The 20,357-nt window shown below is 48.2% G+C and overlaps 1 protein-coding gene across 1 annotated transcript in view; it reads left to right on the top strand.

Annotated features, from left to right (window-relative positions):
* Nucleotides 1-1,563: 1,563 nt before the first annotated feature.
* The window catches only part of ESYT3 (extended synaptotagmin 3), a 51,082-nt gene continuing 32,288 nt past the window's right edge, over nt 1,564-20,357 (top strand). The window contains exon 1 of the mRNA XM_090284276.1: nt 1,564-2,106. Within this exon, the coding sequence (XP_090140402.1) occupies nt 1,771-2,106 (336 nt within the window). The 5' untranslated portion in view covers nt 1,564-1,770. The remainder of the gene's footprint in view (nt 2,107-20,357) is intronic.

Below are 20,357 nucleotides of genomic sequence, written 5' to 3'. Positions count from 1 at the left end.
ACTTTATACAGACAATGTCTTACTTAATCCTCATAACTACCCTATGATTGAAGTATTACTTTGATCTCTGTTTTACAGGTGAGGAAATCGAACTTCTGAGAAGCTAAGGACCTTTCCTGGAGTCAGTAAGTGCTTGGGTCTAGATTTAAACTCAAGCAAATTAACTACAAAGACCCTGCTCTTACCAGTGCCCTCTCACCTCCTCCTGCATGTCAAACTCTGTGCCAGGCACTGAGAACATAAGATGTATCAGATAGAGCTGCTGCCCTTGAGGAATTCCCAGTCTGATGGAGAGGGCAGACACAAAGCAAATTACTGTTGACCCACAAGGAAATGTAAGAGTAAAGTTAGTGACATCTACATAGCAGAGGTTTTTTATCATACTATTCCAAAGGAGAGATGCTTTTATGGGACATTAAGTTGTGTTTGTTTTTTTTTCTTAAGATGAAATTCCAGGTGCACTTTTAGTCTTCTTTTTTACTTAGGTCTCAACTGAAATGGGACTTCTCAGAGAGCCCTTTCCAACTCATGCTAGCTAAAACAGCCCTCTACACCACATCAGTCACTCTCACATCAGTTACTGCATTTTCTTCATAGCACTTTTCCTTACCTGCTATTTTCTTTTTCTTAGACTGTTTGTGGTCTGTCTCCCCCTAGTAATGTCAGCTCTGTGAGAACAGAAATCCTATTTGGTTCACCCTGAATCTCCTGTGCCTAGAATAGTGCCCGACACTTAGTTGGTGGCTGTATTAGTTTCCAAAGGCTGCCAAAACCAAGTACCACAAACTGGGTGGCTTTAAACAACAGAAACTTATTCTTTGCTGTCTTAGAGACTCACTGTCTCTGAACTTGGAGGTTCAGACCTCCACCTGCTCTGACCATTCACAAAGGATTAGATAGAAAGTCCGGGCTTCACAACCTTGGGGCTTGCTCAACATTTCTGTTGTCATTCACCCATCACTTGCAGTGTTGGGTGCCTCAGAGATGAACAGGAATGGCCTGGCCCTGGCTAAATCCTGGTCTGATGAAGATCCAAGGAATGAAGGTCCAAAATAACACATGCACAGAGGGTGGGGAGTGCGAGGCAGAGGCTGTTCCGGGCCCAAGAGCATCCCTGAGTTCAGTCAGGTTGGGCTGGGGTCTAGGTCTAAGCTCCATAGATATTAGAAAAGGGGATGCAGGGCTCTAGGGGCCACTTGGAGGGCTCAGAAACAGGATCAGGTCCACGTAGGGCTGGGAGGCCCTCGAATGCCCAGCTAAGAGTCTACAATAGTGTACATTGTAGACTGGGTGTAGGAAACAGGTTTTAGGTGATGTTTATCTATGACAAAACATTTGTCCACATGCCTGGGTGAGTCATATACCGCCTGGGGCAGCACCTGGTCCACCCCGGGTTCTAATTGGGTGTTGCAACTGCATCCTCCACTGACGCCTGCGCGGGACGTTGAGGTCCGAGGGCGCCCGTGACAACTATATCATTTTTAGACTTCGGCAAACGCCCGTCTGGTGGCCTGACCCCTCCCCCTTCTGCCTGGACTTGCTCCTGGGGGCGGAGACATCCCCAGTCGCGGGCTGGGAGCTGAGAGGCACTGCCAGCTGTGCTTTCCCAGGCCCAGCGCGCGATTGCGTCCTGCAGGGAACCAGGGGCTCAGAGCTCCAGGACGGCGCGGTCTGGTCCTTACCCTTGAAGGACAGATGTGCCCGGACATCCGGGCATGCGGACCTGAACCCAAGTGAAGCTTTTGGAAGGGGCAAGACTGCGGCGACGAGATGCAAGCGGAGAATCCCTCTGCCCCTGGTGCGCCTGGTGCCCCGGCTGCTCACAGAAAGCAGCACGCGCCGGGCCCCGAGCCACGCCTGTCCGGCCAGCTGCTGCCTGAGCTCTACACCTTCGTGGCTCGCGTACTGTTCTACCTGGCGCCCGTCTACCTAGCCGGCTACCTGGGGCTCAGCATAGTCTGGCTGCTGCTCGGAGCCCTGCTGTGGATGTGGTGGCGCAGGAACCGCCGCGGGAAGCTTGGGCGCCTCACGGCCGCCTTCGAATTCCTAGAAAACGAACGCCAGTTCATCAGCCGCGAGCTGCTGGGCCAGCACCTGCCAGCCTGGGTGAGCCGGGCAGAGCCGGGCGGGTGTCGGAGGTGGGGTGGATGCCCTTGGAGGTTCGGAAGGAATCTCGATCCACGGAGAGCTGGGTCGCGTGTACCCGAGGGAGGGAGGGAGCCCGGTGACCTGCTCACCTGGTCCCCCACTGCACCCAGCTCGCATGCCCTGGGGGAGGTGACCGTGCCCTTCGCTGTCCCTCAGCCTCATCCTCATCTCCGGTTCAGCTGCTCTGGGAGAGCGAACTTGCGTTTCATTTAGGCGCCCAGAATCTAGGAGAAAAGTAGAGGGCGGGCCACACCCAGGAGAAAAACAAGGGCGTCTGGAACTGCAGAGTTACTGGGAGGGAAGCAGAGGGCTTTTTTTCCCCCACCCGCCTGTTGATTCACAGAAGGAACGCGGGGCGCAACACTGATTGACAAATACAGGGACAGCAACTGTAGAATAATTGCCTTATTGAGATCGGGACAGAGGGAGGGGAGTGCGGGGTGTCGCTGAGAAGGGGCAGGGGAGAGGCCTGCAGAGCTGGATCACGCGGGCTTCTCTCTCACCCCCTGCCTGGCAGGGATGCTCAGACATGCCCAGCTGCGCACACACACACACCCTCACACTCCCTCTACAGCTACACACCTATTTCCTGAATTGGAATGGCCTGGACTATGGTTTCTCAAATCCTTTTGGTACTGAGAATCACCTGACCCACTTAACAAAATTAAGTTCTGTGCTCACCTTATAATCGCCAGGTGGCATTGAGGCACCCTGGTGAAACTTATGACAAGGTGAGTTTGGGAAACACTTGCAAGGCTTGGTCTGTGGCAAACCAACCTCTCTGGGTGCTGGGGTCTTGGGGCTTCTCTAATTTCTTCCAGATAGACTCAGGCCCACAGTGGGAGGTGGCCAGTGGCCGCCAGACCCCTCATGTCCTCTGGCTTGGAGCCAGTATGCTAACTAGCCAGGCCATTGGTTCCTCACACTGCCCAGGGCGGTAGCATCCAAAGAGGAGTGAGGAGAAAATATTAGAAAGTCCTGTAAGACTTATAGCATTCATTTGCTGGTGTTGACATAAAATACCACAGACAAGATGACTTAAAAACAGAAATTTATCAAAATCAAGATGTTGGGAAGGTTTTTTTCTTCTGAGGCCTCTCTCCTGGCTTGTAGATGGCTGTCTTCCCCGTGTCTTCATTTAGTCTTCCCTGTGTCTTCATTTAGTCTTCCCTGTGTACATATCTGTGTCCAAATTTCCTCTTACAAGGTCATTAGATTAGATTAGGGCCCATCCTTATGGCTTCATTTTAACTTAATAGCCCCTATAAAGACCCTATTTCCAATATAGCCACATTCTAAGGTACTAGGGGTTAGGACCTCCACATCTGAATTTTGGGAGACACAATTCAACCCATAACACTCACTAGTATTTACTATATGTATTGACTGTAAACCTTTGTAAATTGGCTTATGTATATTGGGGATGAGAGGGCCAAAGGCTTTTACTGCTAAGGGTGTGCAATACAAAGACACAGTGACAACTTCGCTAGGGTAGCAACCATAGGGTCAATGTTTGGGACCTGTCTCTTTCAGACTTTGGTCATCCTGGTTGTTCTACAGGGCTTTGTGGTCCTGGAAGGTGTGGGCCCAGAGAGCAGGCCTAGATCTACCCACGCTTCTTGCTCACTGTTGAGGGAACCCAGGTCACCTGTCAGACCTTTGTTGAGACTCCCATGGTGGCCTCAGACCATGAGGGTAGACCTGTGAGACCTCACCAAGCGACAGCCTACCTTCTGCCCCTTCTTTTATTAGGGAGACAATGTTTCTGAAATTGGGGCAAGAATCAGATCTAGTAGGGGCATGACATCTACCCATCCTCCCCCATCCCTATGCATACAAACACCATAGAAATCATTCTGGCTTTTACTGTGGGATGTGACCCCAGGACTACATGTTCCTAGCCAACAGGGTGCTCAGCCTGGTAAGTAAGACAGGATACAAGAAGGTACCTCCTGGGTTTTCACCCCATCAGCCGTACTGCAGGCCTGACCCAGTTGGGTGCTGGGACACAAAAAGGACGGTGATGATGTCTCTCCTACCTACAGGGCAGTCTGGGGCAGGGGGCAGATACATAATATGTAACTGCCATCAAGGTCTCAGGGAAGCCAGACAGGAGTCTGAACAGGGTCCAGTCAAGGGGCACAGGCCTGGAGTGAAGGACACCATGCCTGGTTTCTATATCATATTGTCCCCAGAGCACAGCCTCCTACTTGCTGGGCAGAGTCCCGCAAGGGCCTGGCCTCAGTCTGCATTCTCCAGACTCTCCTGGCTGGCATGGCTGGCTAGTTTGGTGGGCCAGGGCCTGGATAGCCTTTGGATTGAGGCAGCAGTGCTGCGCTGGGCACCTGAGCAGAAGCAGACTTGGGCACAGCTTGGAGGTGGCGTGCCCAGTATATGAGGGAGTGTGGTGTGGTCTGGTCTCACTGAAGTGTTCAGGACAGGGGCAGGCTTGATGGAGGCTGGGCCTGATTCTGAAGACTGCAAGGAGCCTGTGGAAGGTTTTGGAAAGGTCCTGTAAATGCAGTACAAAGGGAGGAGTGAAGCTGGAGGAGAGAGACCAGTTGAAAAGTTAATTTGAGCCAACAGGCTGGTAGTGGCCCTAAGAGGAGCAGATTAAAGATATGTGGAGTGGGACTCTAGGTGTTTGGTGGCCTCTAGCATAGGGTGAAGGAGGGATCCAAGGGTCTTGCAAGCACCTTCTGATTTGGGGAGTTGGGTGCCCATTACTGGGATTAGGAATTCAGAACAAGAGGCAGGTCTGGGGAGAATGGTTGTCTGTGTGAACACCTGTAAAGAGCATGTAACCTCAGTGTAAATGTGGGCTTTCTGACCTGCCTCATGAAGGTTTACAAGCGGGAGATGATGTGGAAAATCTGGGACCTACCTGTCTGAGTAGTCTCCATCCTGTCTCTGCCTCCTGAGGAACACCTTCTGTTTATGAGGAGAAAGAGAGTCATGGCTCTGGGTACGGTGGGGGCAGCGTGGCCCTTGCCAACAATTTCGGAGTGCAGTAGTCTTCATCCTTACATGCCCACTTCTCAGCTTGCCGCCTTGCCTATTTTGAGAACTGATTTTCTTGCATAGAAGTGGGGTCGATGGCTTATGACTTCCTTTGATATCAGGAAATATTTCTACAAATTAACATGGCAAACCTATAGTTGGGGGATTGAGGAAAAGCTGCGGGTCTCCAGGGCCTTGGGTGTGGCTACCACGAGTCATCCCCTGTAGAGTGACACCCAGGGGGCGGCGGTGGGTATCCAGCCCACGCGCTGTTTGGAAAGCACACCTCCTTCTGATTTACACCAAGCCCCTGTGAGGGACAGAGGCCAAGGCCAAGGCCAGGCCCAGCTGGGCAGAGGTGCCTCACTCTCCTCTGCCAGGACCTGGCGGTCAATTCTCAATCAAGCAGGCCTTCCCACCCTTTTAGACTCTGCAACATGTTGTTCCTGGCTGCTGCCTCCAGGTGATCTTAGACATTGTTTTTCCCTGTTGGGTCTCATCATCCCCACCTGTACAAGGAGGCTGCTTCTAGTCAAACTTCAGACAGCCCTCCTGCTCCTCCCCTGGTTCCTTTCCATAGAACATACAGCTCAAAAAAAGAATTTTTTTCAGCTTAAAAGGGGTCATGAGTGAAGAACCTGTGGCCCCCCCTTGTCTTATGAATGTGGCCGGGGCACACGGAGCGAGAAGGTGGGGTTCCTCCACTGCTCTCCTCTGGACAGAGAAGTGCCTGCTGTGTTTACATGTGAGTGGACCTCGCACAGTTTTTAGGTCTATGCTTGAAGGAATTAAGAGCTGCCTCAGTCAGCCCTCCCTGCCAGGGCTGGGGACTGTGGTGGGGACAGCATAGTGACAGGAGTAGAGCCTTGGTGCTGCCGAGCTGGGTGAAACCCGGCTCACCCCGTGTCTCGCTGCAGGCCTGGGAAGCTCTTCCCCTGTGCAGCCGTGAGCTAAGTGTCTGAAAAGCTGCTTGTTCAGAGCCAGGCACAAGTGAGGACTCAGTGTGTGCTGTTGCTGTACATATTCTCAATTTCCCAGGCTTCCTAACTCTACCTTTTCCTGCTATGAAACTCCTTCCCTAGTGTCCAAGCAGCAAATGTGTCTCTGGAGCTGGCTGACCATAGACGGTGGAGCAGGGGTGCAGAGACTCCCTCCTGCCCTGGCTCTGGCTGGGACTGTCCTGTAGGTTCTCAGATTCCAGCTGTGTGTTCCAGGAACCATTTCCCTTCTGATCCTCAGCACCACTCCTCTGTGCTCCTCAAGACCCTTCTGGGGTAACATTGGCTGCCTCTCCGCCCCCTACCTCCCATGGCAGGGCCCCAGTGAAAGCTCTGCAGGCCGCCCTCCTGTACTGGGGCAGCAGCAGAGGCCTTTCACTGCTGCATGCTGTGATGGTTATTCATCAAGCCCTTGACCAGCACTCAGGTGCTGATTGGTTTGTTTATCAGATATTTATTTTGCCTCTGCCCTGGTGGACTGGTGTGAGAAGGGCAGTTTGATGAGAGCCTGGCCTGGCTCCAAGTCAGAAGGGAGGTAGTTGGGGGGCGGGGGGGGGGGGTGAGGGCCTGAGACCAGGTGGAGAGAGGAAAAAGCCGTCGGAAAACTTGCCATTTTGACTGTCTGCGGTCTCAGGTCTGGCCAGGCTGGCTCTTGTGCCAGCTGATAGCAATCAGTTGGCAGCTTTGTTAGGGACAAATGAACCCTTGTATATCTGCTGGGGTGGAGTAGGCTGATGTGATGTGGTGGCAGGTCTGGACTTAGAGTGTATGCTAATTCATTGGGGACCTTGCCAAGGTCCCCTGTCTTCTCTGGGTCCCTGACTTCTCTCTGGAAATGCTGAGGATTTAGGAGGTGTCCTATAGAGTCTTTTTAGCTCTAAGAGTCTACCATGATTAATCAGTCCCCAGTTGGCTTTTCTCTGGTGCCCCCTGCCCACAGGACCCTGTTTGCCCAACCTTTCTGCCTACCTTCCCCCCAACCTGATTGGGTGCATCAGAGTGATGATGGTGGAAGGGTGAACCATCCCCCAGAGTGGTTAGCCTTCGACGGCTCATAGTAGCATCCCTGGGACGGTCCCTTGAAGCCTCTGTGCCAGCCATTCAAGCAGCCAGCCAGGGTTGAATGCTTTCCTCTCCTGAAAGTCTGTCATTCCTTCCATGGGTGGAGCCCCCATCTTCTAGCACCCAGGCTCTCATGGTCTGCCCTGCACTGATCCTTTTATTAATTAGGGGAAGTAAATGCAATGGCAACTCTGAGCTAGGCTGGGCACTCTTAAATTAGATTACAAAGCTCAGTTCTTGGCACTAGTGTATGGAACCTGGTTTTAAATATCAGGGCTGGTTGGGGCCACTTGGGACTGGGGGACTTACTACCTATGAAGTCTCTGAAGCCCTCTGAGGTCATTTATGTGGCTTGGAGTCAGGCCTGTCCTCAGGAAGTAAGAGGCATGGAAGGTTTTGGTCATGCTTCTGGGTCTCTGCCCCATGTCTTGGTGATGCTTCATGGACTTATCACATCCTGGGCCAGGATTGGGCAAGAGAGGGACAGAATGTGGGCCTTCCTCCCGCCAGGCCCAGCACAGGGATCTTAGGCATCCTTTACTCAGTTGTCAAACATCTACTGAGGGCTCGTAGTGTGTCAGGCACAGCTCCACAGGCTGGCCCACAGCACGAGTGACACAAGGCCCCTGCCCTTGAGGAACCTGTGGGCTAGATGGGATTCAGAGCCTCAAGAACAGCCTTTTCTGACCCAGGGTCAGTAGTCCTACAAGGCAGCAGCGCAAGGCTCTGAGAAAGCTGGGGGGAGGGCATCTAACCCAACTGGAAGTGGCCCAGGTAGCCTCCTCCGAGGAAGGGGCACTTTGGTGTTCCTGGCTGCAGTAGGGGTTGGGGAATTCGGGGCCCAAAGTTTGCCACAGGTTTGGCCACTTGAGCTCATCATCTCATCCTGGAGTGAGCAGATTCTGGACAGTAATGCCTGATGCTTAATTTATAAGGGGCTGAACTGTTCTGGGACAGTGGTGCCCATGGCAACCTTTTCTACAAGCCAAGTGCCCGAGGACCAGAGTAAGTGAGAGGTCACCTGGTGGATGAGGAGCAGAGCCAATGGTGGGACAGCCCCTGTCCTTCTCCTCTGTCATGGCCCCCTGTCCAGTGTGCAGAAAGGTGTAGAGAGCTGATCTCCAGCTTCCATTGGCCTCTGGCCTCCTGGCCCAGAGCTACAATAGCCCCTCTGTGGAAATGTCCCTAGTGACTTAGGGGTAGCCACTGGGAGGTGTGAGCTGGCTCCTGATGGTTGTGGGGCCACAATGCAGCTACATAGTGGGGCCGAGGAGTGGGGCCTAGCCTTTCCTTCCTCCTTCCTGTCCCATTGCCCTCCGTTCAGTGTCACTTATGGCAGAGTTCTAAGGGTTTTTAAATCTCAGGAAACCTGGAGCTTATGGCCCCAGAGTGTTTGCATGTGCTTAGAGAAAGTGATTTCCCCTCTCCTCCGCCTCCCATACTGCAAACAGTGAAGAGAAGTTATGATGTCTTCCCCATGGGAACTATTAAGGGGACAAAGACCCATTCTCTTTACATACCCTGTCATCTCAAGCCAAGGGTCTGAGACTGACTCCCTCCCACCACACTGGGAATCTGGGCCTGCTCCTGCAAGCCCACTCTCTGTAGGGGTGCAGGGTTCACACTCCTGCCTCAGAAGTCCCTTCCCAGTGTGCCAGGAGTCACAAGTCCTCAAAACACTCAGAGTAAAAAGCCAAGGAACTTCTCTAGGATGTAGGATATTTCAAGACCTCAGAATTGCCCACTCCATTCCTTTGCCCATATTGTGTATACTTTTTAAAGTAACTAGTTATAGCACTGGCTGGTGTGGCTCAGTGGATTGAGCGCTGGCCTGTGAACTAAAGGGCTGCTGGTTCGATTCTCAGTCAGGGCACATGACTGGGTTGTGGGCCAGGTCCCCAGTCGGGGGCACGTGAGAGGCAACTACACATTGATGTTTATCTCCCTCTCTTTCTCCCTCCCTTCCGCTCTCTCTATAAATAAATAAATAAAAATAAAGTAACGATATAAACTGGTTAAAAATATGGTCTTTCTGGTTTTAAAAGTACAAATATTCCCATTGTAGAATATTTAGAAATGGCCTAAAAGTAAATATTAGAATAAGCATTTACAATCCCTCCATCCAGAGAGAGATTATGTTTGGGTGTGCTTCCATTATATAGAAGGTATATATGAAAGCAGTTTTCAAACACTTGTACCCTTTTTTCATATTATTTTTATGTTCTTAACATATTACAAATATTTCCCAAAAACATGTTTAAGGATTATGATACCCTTAATGTGGATATACCATAAGTTGCTTAGCCATTTCTCTAACACTGATTATTTCAGGTATTTCCAAGGTTGCCCTATTCACATGGCTAGCTGGGGTGGGTGGCATTTTCTATATCTGTCTGGAAGTTCTCTTTCTGATCTGCCAGTCTGGTTGCCTTGCTTCTTCCTTCAAGTCCAAGTTCAGACACTTGCTCAAGGACCCTTCCTCTTAGGTCCCCACAGTACCCTGAGCACGTCTCTTATCACTCTTCTTCCCGTGCTGATTCCCACCTGCCGGTTTTCATGTCTGACTTTGGCCTCCTGACTGAATGCTCTTTTAAGGCAAAGCACATTCTTGTTCATTGTTGTACCTTCAGCTCCTAGCTCAGTGCCCAGTACTTAGTAGGCTCTCAGTAAAAATGCTCCAGTCCATGTCCCTATATAAATCTTAGTCCATGTTTCTCAAGTTCCTTACTATAGATTCCTACTCATTAAACTGATATGTCAATGCTTATGAACAGTTTAAAGACTCTTGTTCCCACTTCACTGTGTATTATTCCTTTTTGGTCTTTTACTAGTTTGATATACAAGAGGATAAGTCTGCTAACTTCTAGGCTTTACCAAAGCTAACAGAATCATTGAACTGTCTGGCAACTTACTGTTACACTCAGGCCTCCTTGACAAAAATGACTGTGGACAGCTCCAAGCCCTTAGGCCTCAGCAGAGGTGACAGGAAGCTCCTGACACCAGTGTTCTTATCTCTGATGACCACTGTTGGGGTTTTATCTGCTTAGTTGTCCTTCTTCTGGGTCAAACTGACTTAGGCCAGTTTGCAGGCTGGGTGTGTTGTTAGGGAGTATAGATTCCAGAACAGCGCTGAAGAGAATTTCAAGTTGGCAAAGCAATACTTGCCCCTTGAAGCACTGTTGCAGGGTAATTTCGAACAGGAGAGCAGGCAGTTTAAAAGCAGTTTTTATAGTTGAATGATTACCTCTCAAGAACAGAAGGCTGAGCTTCATCAGGAGAAAAGTGAGTGAAATTGCTTCTAGTGGAAGAAGAACCCCTGTGTCAAGAAGACAGAAGCCAGCCTGGGGGCCAGTGTGGCCTCCCTGTGTGGGACATTCCTGCAGGATGCCCCAAATGAGGGCTCAGCCCTCTTCTCTGAGCCCGAGGAGGGCAACATCAGTCTGAGTCAGCAGGTGGGTATGTAGGAATGTCCTTTGCAGCAGGGAAGAGTCAGGAGGCTTTTTCTTTTTCCCCAGAAAGAGGGAGTGTGACTTTGTGTGTATGTGTGATTCTGTGAAGGTCTCTCTAGTTGTGTGTGTATGTGTACATGTGTCTTTGTATGTCTGTCTGTATGTCTCTGTACCTGTTTCTGTGTGTCTGTATGTGGCCAGGAGGAGCTACCGTTCCTGTGAGAGAAAAGGCAGAATTCACCTGGTGACAGGCCCTTTAAGTGAAGCCCTCCACCTTCTGCCTCCTGAGAGGGCTGGGAGGCCAGAGCTCCTGCCAGGCCTCCCGCACCCAGGCCACCTGCAGGCCCTGCCTGGGCCTCTGCCCCAATGGAATGTCACCATCACTCTGGCTCCACTGTGGAATCATTTTTCCTAAATAAATAAAAGAAAGAAAGCATATGACCACCTAAAAATTGATGGGGGCCTGGCTGGTGACCTTTGCTGGCCTGGAACTCTGACTTAGACTTGAGTTTGTTTTAAAGTCTACTTCTCGTCTCTAAGCGCTGATTTCTGCCACTCCCATGACAATGCCTAAAAATGCTGTCATTAAAATATGCGCCTACTTTGTGTGGGAGGCTTGGGCTGAGCCCTGCCTACTTAAACTTCCCCGAGGGACACTGCCAGGGGACTAGCAGGCAGCTGAGATCCTGGTGACTTGACCTGCTAACTTTGCAGTTTCCAGGCTTTCTTTGGGGACATGCTCACACCTGTAATATATCAGTCAGGATAGCGTTCATGTTTTTGTGGGGAGGAACCTTGTTAAAAGTGCTGAATTTGTCTCTGTTTGGAAGTGGATTTGCATCCATTATCTCTCTTGATTGTAGATCTGGGCAGCACAGGAATTAACAGTCAGTGGGAAACCTGAGACTGAAGGAAGTGAGTCAGGACCAGACCCTAGTACTCAGGCCCAGCAGGGCAGCATACTCCTGCTGCCTGGCTGCAGAAGGCACACAAGGAGGAAGAGGGAGTGGCTCAGCTTTTAGGGGGAAGGGCAGTGCCCAGAGTCCAGCAGAATCATGATGATGTGTATTTTTCTTTCTGCCTGCCAGCTCTTCATGCCACCCCCTTGCTTTTAGTGGTACAAATGTTACTCCTTTTGTAAAAGTATTGAGGTCCATACGTTGCTGATAAGGATTGGGTGTTCTCCCAGGAGTGATAGCTGGAGAATCATGCTGTGGCTTTAGAGCCCTAGTCAGGAACCCCAGGGGGCACAGGGGCCACCTTCTTCCAGGACCTGAGCAGGTCCTCCAGTCTAGAGCCCTGTGTTCCTTCACACCCCCATCCACCACCATCAGAACAACCTGGGAGCTTGTTAAAGATGCAAGTTTCCAGGTCCCTGCCCCAGTCCTCCTGAATCAAAACTCCTGAGGGTCTTAACCAAGAATCCATATTTTTATGAGCTCCCCAGGTGGTGTTTTTGTGCAGAAAAGTTTGAAAACCACTGCCTGAGTCCAGCCATTTGCACTGCCAGGTGGAGCGGGTATTTCCCCCAAGCTGGTCCCAGATACTCCCAGCATCGCGGGGCGTGGGAACAAAAGCTCAGTGACTTTAGGACTCAGTCTGACAGTGAGCCACTCTCTTCTTTTTCTCCCTTCTTCTTGTTTGCCTAGTGAAAGACACAAGCCAGAAAGGCTCTGATTGTGTCCCTTAGCTGCTCCTCACTATGGAGCCACCCCCTTGGGCAGACTTTCCCATGGACACTTCACAGGCATTGGGCCCCACCTGTGTGTGGCTTCCTTTATCTGGGGGCACAGGTTCCCCGGCCAGTCAGCAGATGCCAGGGATACAACAGTCAATTATGGCCCTTCCTCTGTAGCCTCAGCCACCTTCACTGTGTCATCCTTTCCCCATTTCTATTCTCCTGTCTCAGTGGTCTCGCAAAGGACAGAGCTACAGGCACTGACTCAATGGAGTATTTGCTGGGCTTTGTTTGGGTCAGGGAGAAGTAGATACACAGCCCAGGTGACTTTGTTCTTGGCATGTACCTAAACTCAAAAGTGTAAGAGTGTCAGAGGGTCTGTACAACTTCCAAAAAGTCACCACTTCTGAAGCATTTACTCTGAGCCAGGAAGGGTACTGAGCCGGGACCTCTGTAGTTGGCAGTGCTGAACCCATCTTGTGGATGAGAAAACTGAGGTTAACAGAGATTAAGTTTTAAATGCACAAGGAATAGGTTAACATCAACGTGGGAGAGATACAAGGCTACAGGTATTTATGAGAAAGGGAAGGGAAACAATTGTATCAATAGAAGGAGGTCACCCTGGCTGGTATGGCTCAGTGGGTTGAGCACTGGTCTGCAAACTGAAAGGTCGTGGATTGCATTACTGGTCAGGGCACATACTTGGGTTGTAGGCCAGGTCCCCGGTTGGGGGCATATGCGAAAGGCAACCTATCGATGTTTCTCTCGCACAAAGGTGTTTCTTGCCCCTTCTTTCTCCTTCCCTTCCCCTCTCTCTAAAAAATAAATTAAAAATCTTTTTAAAAAAATAGAAGGAAGGCATTTCTATTGATGGAGATAAGCTAACATGGTGATGCTAATTCCAAACAATATTTTTAATTTTTAGTCTGGTACTGATAATATCTCCCTTCTTGTTATCTTTGCAAACAGTTGTTTTGGGTACAATGTTGCTTTGGGTCCAGTCCAAAGATGATTTTGCCCTGTTTTAACATTCTGAAGGTTTGAGGTATAAGGTGTGCAAGCTTGTTCCTCTGGGATGGCAGCTCTGGCTCCATTTATTATTTTTTATAATCTAGTAAGGGATTAAGGGGAGTATTAAACGACATGAGATAACAGGAGCTCAAAAGGGTTGAAAATAGAATTGGAAAATGATACAACCGGGCAACTTTGAAACAAAGAAATCTGGAGTAGCAATTTTTATATTAGACAAAATAAAATAAAACTCAAATATATTATAAAGGCAAAGGAAGATGTTACATTCTCTTAACAGTAGCCATAAGAATGAATATATAATAATCATAGCCTTATATATACTGCATAATATAAACCTGAAACATAAACCAACAATTGACAAACAGCATGGAAAAGGAGTTAAATCAATAGTTGAGCTTGAAAGTTTTAATATAGTCCTTTCTGAAAATGAAAAATCAAGAAGACAAAGAGTAAGCAAGGATAAAGTATATTAAAAGGACATGATTAATTACTTGATCATACATGGAACAGTCATAGAAATTAATCATGTACTAAAGTCACAAAGGCATTATTAATACTTTCCAATGAATTATCACCCTATGGACTGTTTAGAGCACAAAGACATGGAATTATAAAAGAATAATAAATAAGTAGCTATAGAAATCTCACATGTCTAGATATTTGAAAACATTAGTATTAAAAAAACCGTTGTTTAAGAGGAAGTTGTGGAAATTATAAAAGAAGTGTAGTAGAATAACAATGAAAATACTAGGTTAAAATTGTAGGGGAATTTATAACATTAGTCAACTCATAAATTCATACAGTTCAACTCTAAGAACATAAAACAACAGATTTGTTATCTTAATTATACATTTTATATTCAATATTATTTTGTATTAGTTTCAGGTGTACAGCAGTAGTCAGTCATACACTTCACAAAGCAAAAGTACAGATTTAGATCAAAGAAATAAGAAGGAAGGAAATAATAAAGATAAGGATGAAAATAGAAATTATAAAATAAAGGAGAAGGGGACAGAAAATTATCATCAACAAAAGTTTTCTGAAAATGTTAATATAATAGGCAAAATTTTTGTTAAAGTTTGATTATGAAAAAATAGAAAAGATGAAAATAAAATATGCAGTGAAAAGGAATAAATACAGATAAAACAGATTTAAAATAATAAAATATAAACACTATATATCAATAATTTGAAAATGTAGATGAAATACACTTCTAGAATAATATAACTGCCAAAATTACCACAATAAGAGATAAGGAGACCTTGAATACACCACTAACCACTAAAAAGAAAAATGGTAATTTACCACCCCTAAAATCTTCAGGCTAAGATGGTTTTATTTGTAAGGTGTACTAAACTTCAAGGATCAGACAGTTTCTGTATTTACAAGTTGTTCCAGAAAAGAGGAGACTTAGGAACGCTGTCTTACCCATTTTACAATTTATTGTAAAATCTCTATACCAAAACCAGATACGAACTATATAAGAACAAAAATCATAGGTATCACTTTGAATCATGTGCATATAAAACCTAAGTGAAATATCAGGTTGGACTTCCAGCCAAGATGGAGGCGTAGACAGACACACTGTGTCTCCCTCCACAGCTAAGAAGGAATACAACTACCTCAAAACTAGAAACAACCAGAAGTTTCAGAAAATCAAACTGCATGAAAGGCCAGCAAACAAAGATATAAAGAAGAAATACTAATCCAGACAGGTAGGAGGGGCGGAGCCGGAGCAGAGAGGACGAGGTGTGGTGGCAGCAGCAGCGGTGGCAACAGCAGGCTGGCAGAAAGCGCAGTCACATGTTTTAAAGTCAGGAGGGACACCTGGGAGCATTCCCAGCTCCTCATCGGACCTCGCAGCTCACAGTGCCAGCACCGGGGAAAAACAGGCCTCATTGCTTCCGACTGTGCAGACCAGTGGGGGTTGGGGTGGAGGCAGAAACTGCTGGTCTTTCAGCAGAGTCTGCTTCTTTAAAGGGCCCCCGCGGTCCTAGAACATCCGCAGACCCACCCACTCTGGGAACGACGGCCAGGGCAACAGTTAGAGGGGTGCCAGTCCAGTGTGGAAGTGGGAGAGGTGCCTGGAAAAGGGGCGAGTGCTGGGCAGGCAGCGTTTTTCCCTCTCGGACCCCTCCCTCACATACAGTACCACAACCTGATGAAACAGGTTGCCCTCTACTGACAAATCCCTAAGGCTCCGCCCCTTACAACGTAACAGGAGCAACAGCTCTGCCTGGGACTCGGAGGCAAACAAACAGAGGAGTCTGTCAGAATGAGGAGACAGAGAAGTATGGCCCAAAAGGGGGAACAGATCAAGGTTCCAGTGGGTGAACTAAGTGACGAGGAGATAGCCAACCTAACAGATGAGGAGATAGACAACCTAACAGATGCAGAATTCAAAACACTGGTGATAAAGATGCTCACAGGCTTGACAGATATGCTTGAGTATGGCAAATGCACAAATCATGTCTAATGGAGGAGCTTGCCTTTGCGGCCGGGACAAGATTGAGAAGACATGAAGGCTATGCTAAGTGAAACGAAGGAAAATCCACACCAAGTCAATGGTGAAGGGAAGGAAACCAGGGTTCAAATCAATGATTTGGAACATAAGGAAGAAAAACACAGTCAACCAGTGCAGAATGAGGAAGCAAGAATTGAAAAAAGTGAGAAAAACTTCTCAAATTTTGCAAAGGAGATGGACATACAGGTCCGGGAAGCACGGAGGGTCCCGGGCAAGCTGGACTCAGAGGGGACCACACCAGGATGCATCATGACTGAGATGCCAAAGGTGAAAGATAGAGAGTCCTAGGGGCAGCAAGAGAGAGGTGGAGAGTTGCCTACAGGGGGTACCTATAGGACTATCAGCTGATTTCTCAGAGGACACTTTGCAGGCAGGAAGGGACTGGCAAGCAGTATTCAATATGATGAAAGGCAACCTGCAACCAGGACTACTCTATCCAGCAAGGCTATCATTTAGAATGGAAGGGCAGATGAAGTGCTTTCCAGACAAGGGAAAGCTAAAGGAGTTCATCATCACCAAGCCATTACTATATGAAATGTCAGAGACTTACTTAAGAAAAAGAAGATCAAAACTATGAACACTAACATGACAACAAACTCACAACTATCAACAATTGAATCTAAAAAATAAACAAAATCCAACTAAGCAAACCAGAATAGGAACAGAATCATAGGTATGGGGATCATTTGGAGGGTTATCAGCTGGGAGGGGGGAGGGGGAGAAATGGGGATATGGTGCAGGGATTAAGAAGCATAATCGATTGGTTCAAAATAGACAAGGGGAAGTTAAGAATAATATAGGAAAGGGTGAAGCCAAAGAACTTGTATGCACGACCCATGGACATAAACTGAGGGGGTGGGATTGCTGGAGGGAAGGTGAGTACTGGGCAGAGGGGGACAAAGGGGAAAATAATTGGAACTACTTAACAACATAATCAATAAAATATACTTTAAAAAAAAGTGTCAGGTTGACTACATATATTACAAATATATTACAAAAGGGGAGTTTTAACCCAGGAACTTGAGATGGTTCTGCTTGAGAAAGAAATATCAGTTAAGTCAACCACATTAGTGAACAGAAGGAAAAAAAGTAACATGATTATCTCAATAGATATGAGAAAATACTAAATAGAGTTCAGTACCCATTAGTAATGAAAGGTCCTGGAAACTTAGGAGTTAAAAAGAACTTCCTCAGTCTGACAGAGGTTGTCCTCTAAAAATCTACAGCAAAAATCACGTCTAATGGAGGAGCTTGCCTTTGCGTCCGGGACAAGATTGAGGCACTTGCTGTTGCCACTGCTGCCCAGCTAATGAAGCCCAACAAGATAAACAACAGGATAAGGGCAGGGAGCAAAGGACTAAAATGGTTATTATTTGGAGATTATAAGTGTAAGTAAATAACCTCTGAGAATCAATGAATGATTAATTACCACTAGTAACAGATTTCAACCACGTTGCGCAGAAAATGAAATTTCTAATAACCACAAAACTCACAAAGTAATCTAACAACAACAAACAAACAAACAAACAAAAACATACAGAACTTTAATAGAGAGCAGTTTATAATCTCATGTGAATATAATAAAAATGACTAAAGGGAAATATTCTGTTCATGGATGCACACTTAATATTGTAAAGATGTCAATTCTCCCACAAATTAATCTATAATTTTTTTAAAAATAGAGCAATCAAAATTCCAGGAGGGTTTTTTTTTTTTTTTTGAAGATTGACAAGATGAGTCTAAGAGTCACATGGAAGTATAAATACCTACTTCTTTCTAAAAATCACCCTGAAAAAGAAAAGCAACAAGAGGGGACTTCCTACCCCAGGTAATGTTGCAAAGCCAGACTGATTGAAACAATGATACCAGCTCAGGAGCAGACCATAGAGTTCAATGCCAAGTTCAAAACACACGGAAGCTGATTTATGAAAAAAGTAGCCTCACAAGTTAGAGAAGAGAAGTGGACGACATCTTTTTTCAGGGGTGGGGGAAGGAGTAGTATGTGATCTTAGAAAATTGCCTTATAGTGTAAGAGAAATGGAATTATAAGCCTATTTCACCCACTATTAAATATTCCAGACAGACTGTAGACCTAAATCTGACTGCTAAAATATGAAGCCAATAGATAAAAACAGAATAACTTTGAGAATTTGGAGTAGGGAAAGACCAATGATAATGGGAAAATAGACTGATTTGTCCATGTCAGACAGAGCATTGGGTATGAGAAGTTGCTCCATAAGTGTCAGTCTCTTGATTTCATTCAGGGACATAGAGGAGGTGGCCTTGCTCTTGTATTGGCTCCCTGGGGAGAGATGGTAGGTGCTGAGAGTGAGGCCCAGGCAGGGCCTCCAGAGGACCTGAGGCAGAACAGGTGACTTGATGCTCTCTTAGTTTCTTGGTTTGAATTGCTGCTCTGTCTGGGAGTTCAGGCCCACTGTCTGGAGGAATCTCAGCAAGAAGCCTCACATACAGCCTGCAAAGTTAATTAGTGCAGGCCCTGGGCATTCTGTTGTTGTCCTCACTGTCAGGGTGAGTGTGGGTCACTGAAGCAAGAGATGCGCTGGTCAGTGATAGCTCCCAATCACCGCTGACTGAACTCTGGAATCTTGCCAGGAGCTTGCTCAAAATAAAGTGGAAAGCCCCACCCTGATGCACTCTGATTCAGTAGGTGTGAGCAGCTCAGGAATCTTTGTCTGACTAGCCCCCAAGTGTGGCCAGGGATGGACCGGCAAAGCTGGGTCCCCTTTCCAGGTCGAGCAGGTCAGAACTTCTCAGCTCCCAGAGGTGCAGAACTGCCTGGGGGAAGGGGCATGCATTTGAGTTTCCCCGGGGGAAGGAAGGGTGGAACTGTGATGGCCCCTTCTGCCTGCCCCTCTTGTTTCTGATCCTGCAGTGGAATGATCTGTGAATTGCCTCCTTCCTTCACTGGCCAGGGAGCTCCTTGAGGACAAGGACCTGGCATTCATTCATTCATACATTCATTCATTCCACAAATATTTATTAAGACATTCATATGCCAGGGACAGGCCCTAATAGGGATCAAGGCTGAGTCAGCCCACTAGAGCTTCCAGTCTAGTCAGAAGGGAAGAAGTAAGACCAAGCCGCTCTAATAAGGTTGTGAAATGCTCTGACAGAGACACACAATAGGTCCCCCACTTGAGAAATCTGGAAAGGCTTCCTGGAAGAAGTGGAGTCTAATATGGTGATCAGTAGAGCAATCAAAGAGGAATAGGGAAGTGTGTTTCAGACACACAGAATGCTATGTGCAGGCCTTGGATGGGAACTGAAAAGGTCAAGGTGACAGTACTGAAGATGCGAGGGAATGAGGCCATGGTGTGAGCTGGGGCCCCTTGAAGGGCCCACATGCAGGAGTTTATACTTTAGTACTAGGCCATGTGGTAGTGGGCAGTGAGGGGGTCCCAGTCTCCACTCTCCAGAGTCCGAGCTTGGTGTCTGACTGCAGGGAACATGTAGTGAGCAGCCACTTTTCCCCCCACTGGGCTGGGGGGTGTGACCCCAGCTCCTGCCCACTTCTCCCTCATCCCCTCTGTTCCTGGAGGCTGGGCCAGCTCTCCCTCTGGGAACCAGGTATTCCTTTAGCACCCAGAATATAAGATGCTTCTCCATGTTAGCATGGACCACTGCCCAGAGCTGGGGAAACAAAGGCTGGGAGAATGGCGTGTTGTCCGAGGAGTCTCAGAAGCGCTGGGATCCCCTGACCCTCTGACCTCTCAAGCTGTTATAAACTGTGTTTCAACAGAATTTGGTTGCTCGAGCCCTCCTTTGGGAATGGCTCTCCCCCTGGGCAAGGAGTCTCAGCCAGTGTTGGCGTTGGGCCTTCAGGGCATCCTGGGGCTTGCTGGGTGTGCACTGACTGTGTGAGCTGCATGGACACCTCCCGTCAGTCCCAGGACAGTGAGTGCTGATCCCCCGGAGGGAAGGGCAGGCCCTTTCCCCACCTGGGGAGGCCCCGGGCCCATCTGGAGCTGGCCTCGTGGGCAGAGACTCGGGGCACAGCGGCAGTGATGGACGTTGCTGACATCTTACTGATTCATGTTTTGTGCCAGCCGCACGTACACTCTTTGCCCTCTGTCCATCCCAGAAACCCTGGGGCGTGGATGGTGGTTTAAAAGCTCAGCAAATCCTCTTGGAGATGGAGACTCTTGTGGGGAAGGTGTTAAGCTCCCTCCAATCATGTCAGGCAAAGGTTGGCTCCCGTGATTTTCACTCTGTCTTGGGGAGCTCCCCTCCCAGACATGTGGCAGGGCTCACCCGGCGGGCGCTGGCTGTGACCTGGAGGAAGCTCCGCTGCGGGACCTGGCCTGAGGGGCTGCCTGCTGGTGGAGAGGTGAGGCTTGGGCGGGACCCTGAGCAGGGTCCCCCTAGCAACCCCACTCCCCAGGAGCCAGTGTAAACCACATGATGTCCTTTTTGGCTTTTCAAATTGACAACAGGTACCTTGGGAG

This window comes from Furipterus horrens, unplaced genomic scaffold (genome assembly GCF_987537825.1).
Source record: "Furipterus horrens unplaced genomic scaffold, mFurHor1.1.pri manual_scaffold_7, whole genome shotgun sequence".
In the NCBI taxonomy this organism is placed as follows: domain Eukaryota; kingdom Metazoa; phylum Chordata; class Mammalia; order Chiroptera; family Furipteridae; genus Furipterus; species Furipterus horrens.
This window is presented reverse-complemented; position numbering and strand designations above follow the sequence as displayed.